This window comes from Scophthalmus maximus, chromosome 17 (assembly GCF_022379125.1).
Source record: "Scophthalmus maximus strain ysfricsl-2021 chromosome 17, ASM2237912v1, whole genome shotgun sequence".
NCBI classification, from domain to species: domain Eukaryota; kingdom Metazoa; phylum Chordata; class Actinopteri; order Pleuronectiformes; family Scophthalmidae; genus Scophthalmus; species Scophthalmus maximus.
In genome coordinates this window covers 1106890-1118409 of record NC_061531.1, presented here as the reverse complement: position 1 = coordinate 1118409, position 11520 = coordinate 1106890, and the positions used below count along the sequence as shown (strand labels likewise).

The window sequence follows — 11520 nt, the reverse complement described above, 5'->3', positions numbered from 1 at the left end:
ACAGTAAATCATTAACTATATTGACAATCGTGTAGAGAACTTATGAAAACACTATTTACAAACCAAACAATCAATTGATCAGCGGAGAAAATAATCGGCAGATTAATCCATCTTGAAAGCAAGCATTTGATGCAGTTGGATACAAAATAGTAGAAAGGAGCTGAACTCAGCTGCGAGAATCGTGGAGTTTCTATCTTGCGGAGGAGCGGTCTGGCTTTCACTTTCTGTTCGTCAAAAAGACCAACAGACCAGCAGAACCTGACACACTGACCTGACTAATGTCCTATGACGTTCAAGGCACCAGCACGCCTCTCCTGAAGGTGTGGCTCTCCTCCTGTGACTTGCCCCTGTAGGTGGAGTATAAATTGGCCTGTCAGCGTTGGCCCCTCGCGCACGACTCGTGTTTCTACACGGACGGATTTGACGCGAGCACATTCGACTCTTCCCGCCCACTCCTCCTTCGCACGTCACTGTCCGTGTCTTCGCTTCCTGCCTGCGAGTTTGCGGCAACTTTCGGTCTGTGGAGGAGTCGTCGGTTTCCAAAGAGACCTCGTACTGTTCATGTAAAGGGGCCCTGTGACAACGAAGAGACGCCGTTTCTTTTTTAAATAACCATTTTAACCATGGCGTGTGAAGGAAACGGCGTGTCCGGTAAGTTTAACGCGACACAATTTTCAACACCACAACTTCACATTGTGAGTCGAGATGAACCGAGTTAACATCCGGGCTTCTCATTGCATCTGAAACTCCATGTAGTGGATACCTCACTGTAACTGTACTGATTATAACTGTACATGTCCTCCACAGATGAGAGGATAGGGACTGCCCTGATCACAGAGTAAGTTTCATTTTCCCTTTGCTTCCGGCATTAAAAAGAATCTTTTAAACAATTACCATCTAAGTTTTTATTGTACTTATTATTATGGGCTTCAACACTGTCGATTTAGTGTTGGTTTTTAATGTATTTTTATCAAGTTAATCAAATAATCAGTTAGTGTGAAAATGTGCTGGCATCGCCTCCACAGATCTCACGGTGATGTTTTTTAAAAACACCTAAAGATATTAATCCTACAACCATAACAATAAATAAATGATCAAATATGTGACCCATGACTGTATTTCCTTCTTACATGAAGTAAATGGTAGATTGACTGTAATTATGTCACTTCTCGTGACTTATTGACCAGTCCAGTTCTTTACAGTACAAGTTTCATACAGCTCCTCAATACACGGCACGTATATCACCGACACTCATTCACTTCCGGAAGTGCCTTCAGAGGTAATTTAGGGTTGTGTCGTCCCCAAGGACACATCGGCATGCGTGCTGGAGGAGCCACAGCCACCCCGATTAATCAATTATTAAAACCATTGATTGACTTTTCAGCACGACTTAATATTACAGTCAAGGTCAGCTTCATGCCTTGGTTGTAAAATAGCATTTCTTTAATGTTTTGGAATAGAAAAAAAGGGCGATGACATCATACCCTGTATCCTATCATATGATATCAAAGCTCGAGTTGAAATAATAAGTCTTTTCAAGCGGCACAGAAGCAATCAGCAACAATTTTGATAATACATATATCATTAAAATATTCTTTTCAGGAAATTAACTTCTCGAGAGCAAAGATTTGCTTCTTTTCTTGCTCTGATATGATAAAATTACATTTTGGTTGGTTTGACAAAATGTCAAAGACCAAATAAGTGATAGGCTCAGCAATAATAAGAAAGCAGCTGCCCAGACTTAAAACATACAGCACAGTTACTTTTTTACATTTTTATGGAGCTAGAACAGTGACAGTAAACTGAGGTATTAAAAATAAAAAATTGGCATTGAAACAAGTATTGGCACTGAAAAAATGTTCAACTGAAAGTAAAACACAAACATTAAAAAATTATAATCTTAGATTCATATTATTTGATTTTATTATGATATTTTGATACATTTTGATGGGTTTTCCAATTTCAATCTTTACATTTTTCTTGATGTCTGTCTTTTTTCAATGACAGTTTTTTTTAACCATACCCCTGAAATGATCCGTAAATCGCGGCCTCCTTGTCCCTCCCCTCAAGCCACTCCTCTCTACACCGAACAGTGACAGGAAGTTGAAACTGAAAGCCAGTGACATTGTAAAAATCCTGACGGTGTATAAAAAACTGTCATTAAAAAAAATGTAATGATTGAAAGTGAAAAACCCATCATAATGCATAAAAATATCAAAATGAAATAAAATAATACGATTATGAGATTATAATCTTTTAATGTTTGTGTTTTATTTTTCAATAGAACATTTTTTCAGTGCCAAAACTTGTTGTTTCAATTCCAATTTTCATTTTTTAATAACCTCAGTTTATTGTCACTGTTCTCCCTCCATACCTTTTCTGACCAGGAAAATCACAATGAGAGTCAGTGTGGAAATTGTATACAGATAAACCAGTGTATAGGAAACAGCTGATTACCACGGTAGATTACCTTTCCGAATCGCGCTTGGGACTCGTCGTTTTTATTTTGCAGAGAGAATCAGTCAGTCATGAGAGCTATGTGTTGTCGAGGTTCAGCGGATAACGAACAATTTCAGTTTTTCAAGAAAAAAAAAGAACAATGAGCCGTTCTTTTGAAACATTTTCATCATATTTTTAAATACAGCGATTAAACTAAGAACCGTGATTGTTTTTTGTTTTAGCAAGATGTGTGCTCCCAGCTGAGTGTATATCTGTGTGATTATCAATTGTATGCACAGGCTGCACTTTTGTACTTTGACTTTTTAAGTAGCTCATGTTCCATGAGGCGAGGTTACTGACTTTTACTGCAGCCACCCCCCAGGGGGGACGATCAAGAGGTTTTGACTTCACTTTTGAGAGCTGTAATGAATGGACTGTACTTTTAGAGCGCTTTTCTTATGTAACACAGACCACTCAAAGAGCTTTACAGTATCATTTAATATTCCCCCAATCACAGCCATTCACACAGTGCTTCTTTATGTAGCACGCTGAGAATCAGTCAAGTTTTTAATTCAGGGGCAATTTGAGGTTCAGAGTCTTGCCCAAGGTTACGTTGACATGTGGAGGGGATGAGATGGGAATCGATCCACTGATTAGTGGACGACCTGCTCTATCACCCACAGTCGCCCATGTCGTCCATCTTTATATGTAGTCATTGGTCGTGATACTCATTCCTGGGATCACCTCGGGATGTCTCTTGGTTGGGGTCTTGTGTTTCAAGTTCCTGATCTCATCCAGGGTCATTGAGGAGGAACTGAAGGATATGCCCGCGGAGAACGTCCCGCACCTTGCCTCTGCGAAAGTAAAGACCGAGCACGAGAAGAAGATGGTGACCCAGCTGGGTGTGATGGTCCGCATCATCGGCGACAGAATGCAGGATGACCAGGAGTTCCAAGAGTGAGTCTCTCAACCGCTTTAACTCAGAGTTTAATAACGTTTATTTACACTGACACTGTCACAATTTTGCTTTACGTTTCTGTCACAGTGCAGTAGACGGGGTAGCAAAATGCTCTGGCTCAAAGTGGGACAAATTTAATGGAGTGGCAGAGAAAGTGTTTGAGCATGGGATCACCTGGGAGAGGATCGCTGCACTTTTCTATGTTGCCGGCAAGCTGGCAGTCAAGGTGGGTTAATTTTGTTTTTGCTGCAGTCATGCCCTTTGCAAAGATCGCCTGAGGGCAGTGTTGTGACTTGTTTTTCAATGAGGAGATGGTACAAATGTTTTACGGTCAGTATGGTCACTTCACAAAATGCGTATTTTGTCCTCTTGAAGATGAACGCAAGACTGCTTTATGGGAATTTCTTCAAAATTGGCGGAGATGTTCACTCAAAGATGGACTGATTAGAATTTGAGGGTCCATGTTACGGTCACTCTGACCTCACGTTTTGTGAGTATGGTTGATCAGTGAGGCCTGACAGGAAATTTCATTACAAGGACGACCTGATTCGAATTTGGTGGTCAAAGGTCAAAAGTCAGGGTCATTGTGACCTTATTAAACATGCATCATAAATGTGATATATCTGGAATGCCTTGAAGAAATGTCTTTAAATTTCAAAAAAATGTTCACCATGATTTAGTGCTGACCTGATAAGAATGAGTCTGGACTTGTGTTGCAGCGGTAACTCGGTTTCACCGTATACCACAGTTTGGAAATTGATGATTATCACACCATAATCTTCATTGTGTGACGCACGTTTGTGCATCCCTCCCCCTCGACTGCCGCTGACTTAAAGACTCGTGTGTCCCCATAAAGAAACGCACCCACACACACTTGCCCAGCTCACAAACATTAATTTGCACAGCTAAAGTAAATCATTAACTATATTGACAATCGTGAAGAGAACTTATGAAAACACTATTTACAAACCAAACAATCAATTGAAGCATTTGATGCAGTTGGATACAAAATAGTAGAAGGGAGCTGAACTCAGCTGCGAGATTTCGACGTTAAACTACACATGTGGATGCCAGGAATCGTGGAGTTTCTATCTTGCGAAGGAGCGGCCTGGCTTTCACTTTCTGTTCGTCATAAAGACCAACAGACAAGCAGAACCTGACACAGGACTAATGTCCTATGATGTTCAAGGCACCAGCACGCCTCTCCTGGTGTTGGTGTAACTTGCTTTTACATTATCGCAGGAGTAATAATCTAATGACTAAACATATAATAATAATAGCAATTTTTATTTACTGCATTGAGTACTTTTAATTTTATATTTCATACTTAACATATTCAATGCAGGACTTTCACGTGTCACACAGTCACATTAGAATTAAGTCAGATCCCTGTGTATAGTGAATGCACTATAATATCAGCTAATTTGTAAATTCTTAAGGAATATCATGACAATGCCGAGAAAGCAAAATAAACAGCAGAACTTTCCAGCTCCCCCTGAAAGTAAAGTAGATAAACTGACTCAAGAATTACTGAACTTCAGAAAAAACACAAATAGAAAAAAGAAGAAATAAATAGCTGAGTTTCCCTAATCATTATCTCATAGGAAAGAAATTATAAGTTTTTATGTTACTTACCTCATTTTCTATCTCACTTTTTTAATTTCAGGTCAGTGTGAGGGTCCTTTCTACGTTTTGCATCATTTATGGTTCTCTCTGCTCTGCTGTGTGTGTGCGTCACCCCACCCCACACACACGGACCAGAGGAGAGACATGTTGACAACTTGTTGCATTAAGTGCAGACATCGTCCCCAAATGTCTGAAAGTCGGGACAGAATATCGGCATTTGTTAAACGCATGCATATTGGTGGCAGTGCACCTAGCAGCTCTGTTGAAATAAGATCCCTTGTTAAGCAGCAGCAGCCTAACTTTGCGTGTAAACCTTGCGTTTGTGTGTCCATCAGATGGTGGAAGCTCATCTGCCTCAGTCTGTGAGTGAGATCCTGAAGTGGACTATCGATTTTTTCAAAAACAAACTCCTGGACTGGATTCGGGAACATGGAGGATGGGTACGTCAGAACCTCATCTCTTCCACTTAATGAGGTTGTTCAGCAGTGTAGCTGAACACAATAAAATTATTATTTTCAGGTTAACGGCTGCATTGAAGGCATATACTCTTTTCAACTCAGAGCTAATGATATCTTTTGTGTCAGAAGGGAATGATGTCAGCTTGAGCACTAGGTGGAGCTGTTTGTCCACCAGACTCCATGTTGGATCTGAAGAAATGACCCACAAAGGAATACTCTCAGTTCTACAGCAGTTAAATAGTGTCCTTCTCTCTAGTTGTTGCCTAGCCCTTGTGCATTGCTTCAAAAACAGCCTCTGGTGATATCACAGTACAAAAAACAGGAAACTGCGGCTCATAACATCCAAATATTCTTTCATTTTCAGTATGTCAAACCTTTGAATGCCAGTTTGTTTACACAACGCGACTGTTTGTTAAAATTACTTATTTTCCTTTCACTAAATGCAATGGTATATTTTTAGAGGGTTAACCCTGGGATATGTCACTGATAACAACAATAATTTATGTTTTTGCATTTAAATTTTTTGTGTAGTGTCACATTAAAAAAAAGGACTATATTTTTATTTTCAATGACTTTTTAACCGACTTCAGTTTTAATTCACAATGGCGCTGCACCAGTGGCAGCCAGTTAAAGCAGCTTATCTTATCTTTTGATTATTACCTTCCCCACACTGGCGCCAGGTATGACATCATTTAGGAAAAGCACAGTTTGCCTTGTAACACGCTGAAACTGAGTTTTCACATGTACTCACCCTGGAGGCTGCTTTTGAGGGAGAAGACTGTTTTAGTCTTGATGAAGGGAGATAATGAAGAGGAATCGATTGGTTAACGAATTGAACGTGAAGTGCACTCATCAATCCAAACACAGGTGAAGGACCTGTTTTTTCTTCTCTTTACCTCCTTAACCTTCTTTCCAATCCAGGAGAGATGACTTGTTTGCACACTCCATAACAATAAAGACGTAGTGTAGGTTGCTTTTGTGTCAATAACTCCATTTACTCCAGACACTAAGGGAGTATGTACACTAAGTGTGTGTCTGTGTGTGTGTGTGTGTGTGTGTGTCTGTGTGTCCGTGTGTGTGTGTCCGTGTCCACAGATCAACAGTTTCTCAGAGCTGGCAATGGCGTCCATGCAGAGCGTGTCATCCCTGAGCTCTCAGAGAGTAGGCCTTGTCATCATATTCATTGCCGGCCTGTCTCTTGGAAGCGTCATCACCTGGAGACTGACCAGATGACTCTAAGGCGCGCCTGTACACACACCACAATGTTTCAGCCTTAATCGGACGTGACTATGAAATAAGATGGTTCAAACATCCCCTGAGGATGATTACCATTTTTTTTACTTTTCTACCTTTCCAATATTTATGCAAAACTTGAAAAGAGATGGTAGACACATATAACCATCCAAGACGTACTGTATCATTATCAAGAAATTCAGCCCTCGGATCCAAAAAGGAAAAAAAATAAACTCAAGCAGATGCTGTCTGAACAGTGTAACAGGTTTACCACTGTCCTCAAGATGGGAGGCAGAAATATGTATGGTTTAATGATGTGCTGGGATTTGTGTTGCAGTATATTATCATCTTTAATAATTTCTTGTATTTATTTTTAAAAAATCTGTCATTATTTTCTTGATTCCCATTTGTTGATTTCTGCCTTGTTAATGCCACATCCTGATTTGGGAAAGCTACCATTAAAATCTTAATAGCACTCCTGCTATTGCCGATCATCATGGATCAGGTACTGTATCAGTACTTATTAGTTATTTTTGCCAATCTTTAAGAGGAATATAGAAACATATTTAAAACATTTTCCCGCCCTGCTCTGCCCTCACATGCATCAATATCATCATCATCATCATCTGGATTGGTAACAGTGACTGATTTGTGATGTTTACATATAAATAATGAACAGGAAATGTATTTTCATAATTCATCCAGTACAAAGCAGAGCCGATAACATCAGAGTTTATCGATACTAGTCAACCTCATACACGAAGTGAAAGAATATTAAAGCAGTTTTACTTTTCACCACATTAAAGTCAGGTTGTTTTTTTTAAATTGACAAAGAATGATTCTTTCCGGCAGTTTTAGAGCTGTCGCAGTCTAATGTATGAACAGAGCTTATCTGACATCCAAGATTCCATCAGTTCCAACTGCAGCGGGGTGAACATTGTGCACTAGTTCCTGACACAGTTCACAGTCATGGTGGACATTATCAGCTAGTTGGAAATGGCTTTTACAGATGTTGGGAAATGTCACCATTACATACAGTGGCAGTCAGAAAGTTTCTGTGTCTTAAAATGTGGTCCGATCTTCATCTCAGTTGAGCTCATGAACAATCAACAAGTTAGGTATATGAAACCTGATTGGAGGTTTACGCTCGCTGCTGTGACGTATAATACAAAACACTGTTCTCGCCGGAGATGATTTTACTGTGGCTACTCTCCTTTCGAAGAGGGCATCCAGCTGAGCTAACTCTAAAGGCACAGAATGCTCCGTGAGGTAGAAAACGATCCCAGAGTAACGGCTGAAGGCTGAGGGGAAGCAGTTGGCCCCTCCAAACAAAACCAAACCCTCATCATGCGGAAGAAGCGCTTCAGGAAGAAAAACTCCTGCTGAACTTTGTGCAGCTCTGATCTCTAGCTACTAGAAGAGTTTGACAGGTTTGACCAGTTATTGAATCAAACGGTTCACTTAGTTCTTCACCGAGCACTGTGTGTTTAGTGAAGTGTGTTATTCATTTTACCGCATTGTGTTTTTTTCTGGAGTTGAGACTTGGATGAAGATCAGATCACAATTCATGGCCAATAACAGAACAAAACAAAAAAAAAGTGATTCCATAGTTTTGCACATTTTTCGTTACACTTGTATGAACTGATACGGAACAATATAAATGATTTTATCTCTTTCCTTGTGTTTATTTTAATTTTAATTTTATTTTTATTAAATTGCAGGACACAATTCGAAAATGACACTCCCAAGTTGCTTGCAGTCACAGGTGTTAGTGGAAACTTTGGTGGCATATTAAATGCTATTGGTTGGATTTGTGGAGGACAAATAAAATAAAAAATATTTCATTTCAAAATTGATATGGTAATCTTTTATTACTGGCTCCTTCCTCTGTTAATCTGACTACCTGCAGTCAGCTTCTCGTTCCTACTGCGGCGTCCTGGTTGTGACGTGTCGTCTGCATGATCTGACTCTTAATTCTGGTTTACAGTTTTGTGTGGTTACAAATCTTATTTTGTTGGTGCAATATATAGTGAATTATTATATGTATTCGCTGCATTATATTATTCACTCCCTTGTTGCTCTGCATTAGGCTGCTCTGGAAAGGGCTAATCACAACAAAATAATGACTCAGATAAAATTGTGAAAAAAAATAAATACAGAAATTAAATGTGAATCAGATGAATTTTTTTCTTTTTTTATATTCATTTGATTGGGCCCCCCAGGTCAAACAGTCCATTTTAATTCAAACAAGCCATACAACTTGTGCACTAATAGATATCAGTCCCCTTAACTTTTTTTTTCCATCCTGATCAAAATTATTCTATGTGAAATTTACTATTTTATATATATATATATATATATATATATATATATATATATATATATATATATATATATATATATATATATATATACATATATATATATATAATACTTTGAAACTGTCGGTACAAACCCCAGACTGTATTGTGTATAAAAATGGACGTAGTTACCGAGTCTGGAAAATGAAGCCAATGCAGAATGTTGAGTTCTCTGGAATCACCAGAAGATGGCAACTCCCTGGTTGCAAGAAGAAGTCGGTTTCTATAGAAGTCTGAGAAAGTGACTACTTCTCACTTGATTTGTAACGTCAGTAAACATAGGTGCATTTCTTTGCAGGTGTAGGTGGGCATGCAGTGGACCAGCTCTCAGTCAGACCCACCCCCAATTCTACGTCTGGTTTCAAAAAAAACAACATGGCGCTGGTGAAAATGCGAAACTCGAGGCTTTAAAATGGAACCTCAAAAACCAACATGTGACGCCATGGTGGGTTGCCACTCAGCACAAACTGGATTTTCTCCAGGTGCATATGTGGTATCCCTTCTATACATCATAATGATGTAATATCATAAAATGTATTGCTCAGGGACTGCACCATGACAGGATGGAGAGTGTGCAGCACCGAGCGTGTGCCATAGCCCTGAAAGCCTTGGATGGAGATTCAAAGATGCTTGCTTGGCAAGTAAATAGGTGAGGGCAATGTGCGGTAGGATGCTGGTCATGTCAAGCAGTCAGTAACACTTGGCATCCATAAGGTGCACAGACATTTTGGTTTTGCCTAGGAACTCTCTCCTCTCAATGACCCCTTAACCAGCTCTCTCCTCCCTCGTCTCACTCCTCTGACCTCCGCTGTCTCCAAATGCTCTGCGAATGCCACGGCCGTGAGTTGATAACTTGAGCCGCAGCTCTTTTGTTGACAAGTTTAAAATTGTTTTGACCCCGGCGATAGTGCTAGATGAAAAAGTCCGACGACCACATTTCATGGCAAATCGTCCAAAAGGTAAGGAGATATTTTACTACCAAGGCCGAAATATCAACCTCATGGCGGCGCCAGAGCAAAGTCAGTGGATTCAGAGGTCATTAGGCTTCGTCCTTTGCGGGTCAAACAGAGTCCATCCAACAGTTGTTGAGTTCTTTCAGTTTCAATCAAAGCGGGGGGCTGACTGGCCGACACTCCCCGAGCAACATTGCTCTCAAGGCTCATGAAAATCAACAGCTACAAGCAACATCTTGTTGTCGCACCACAGTTCCATGGCACCATTTGACAGGCTGATAGCAGGCCACCAGGTTCCTCAGTCACATATCACATAATTCACTACACCCGTCTTGACGTGTATGCACGTGTAAGAGCTCTTGAATAATGGAGAGAAGCCAGATGTTGGTCACTTAGCAGTTCTTTCACTCTCCCCTCTCTGCTTTTCATCAGTTGTTTTTCTCTTTCAGAGAAAATCTTGTTAAATGCACTTTGAACTGAAATAAACCTGAGTCCTCCTTCCTGTCATTTCCCTAGATTCCCAGTGTCTAAGAATAACCTCCATCAAGTCTGTGTGTGATCTGGCTTAACATAATTATACCCATACACTGCTACCTCTCTTTATCCTTATCGCTCTCTGTTTCTCTCCCTTCGCTCCCTGGTGTCTCCTGTGGACCTATAAATGGTAGACAATTAGCAGAGAAGGGTAGTTTTATTAATTAGCTGGTAGCAAGGGATGAGCTAGAGGGTCTGACTGAAGGACGGAGGGATGATGAAGAAGTGGTGACCTTATACTTACTGTGAATGTTCACATGGGGTAGTATTGCAATACAGAGCACATGGGTAGAAGTTCTGAGGACTATACAAAGATGAAAATAAAAAAAATTTCTTCCACCAGAATTAACACACTGTTTTAATGTGAATGGGCTGATTCTGCTGTTAAACTCAGCTGACACAGCTGACAAATCCTGACTTAAATACAGTCCTGTTTCATGTCTTAAGGCTAACAAATTTAGTCAGCAGCAATGTCAAACAGTCGTGGAAGCAGTGATGTACATTGACGACAATAGATGTGAGAGAACACAGAACAAACTGGATCGCTGCACAATCTGCTGGTAAACATTTGAGAGCACAAAGCAGTAGAGGCCTGTGGTCATAAATCATAGTGGGGCGGACACTGGCTCCCGGCACTCCATCACTAGCCATACCCACTTTTCCATATCATTTTTTAAATAATTATGTATATATTATACTTATTATAATAATTACATTTAATAATTTCAACATTAGGAGAATAGAACATAAACATACCAGGATGAATGTGTGGTCAATCAGGGCCAAGCTGCTTGATCACCAACTTCTCTTCCAGACTTAGTCGATCAAATGTTTGTTTTTTTAAAGAAACTCTACAGTATTAGACACAGCAGACAATGTTATAGGCACTTTTTGCAGTTCCTATCTTTGACCACTTGGTGATATGATAAATCTGCTCGCCAAAGCGGTGCACTGAGGTC

The 11520-nt window shown here is 40.0% G+C and overlaps 1 protein-coding gene across 1 annotated transcript; it reads left to right on the top strand.

The window, feature by feature from the left end:
* The first annotated feature begins 396 nt into the window (after window positions 1–396).
* LOC118289010 (apoptosis regulator BAX) lies at window positions 397–7514 on the top strand. Its single transcript, XM_035615645.2, has 6 exons — window positions 397–651; window positions 808–838; window positions 3238–3396; window positions 3485–3623; window positions 5359–5463; window positions 6577–7514. The coding sequence occupies exons 1-6, from the start codon at window positions 624–626 to the stop codon at window positions 6712–6714; spliced, it is 600 nt and encodes a 199-aa protein (XP_035471538.2). The 5' UTR covers window positions 397–623; the 3' UTR covers window positions 6715–7514.
* Window positions 7515–11520: the final 4006 nt, after the last annotated feature.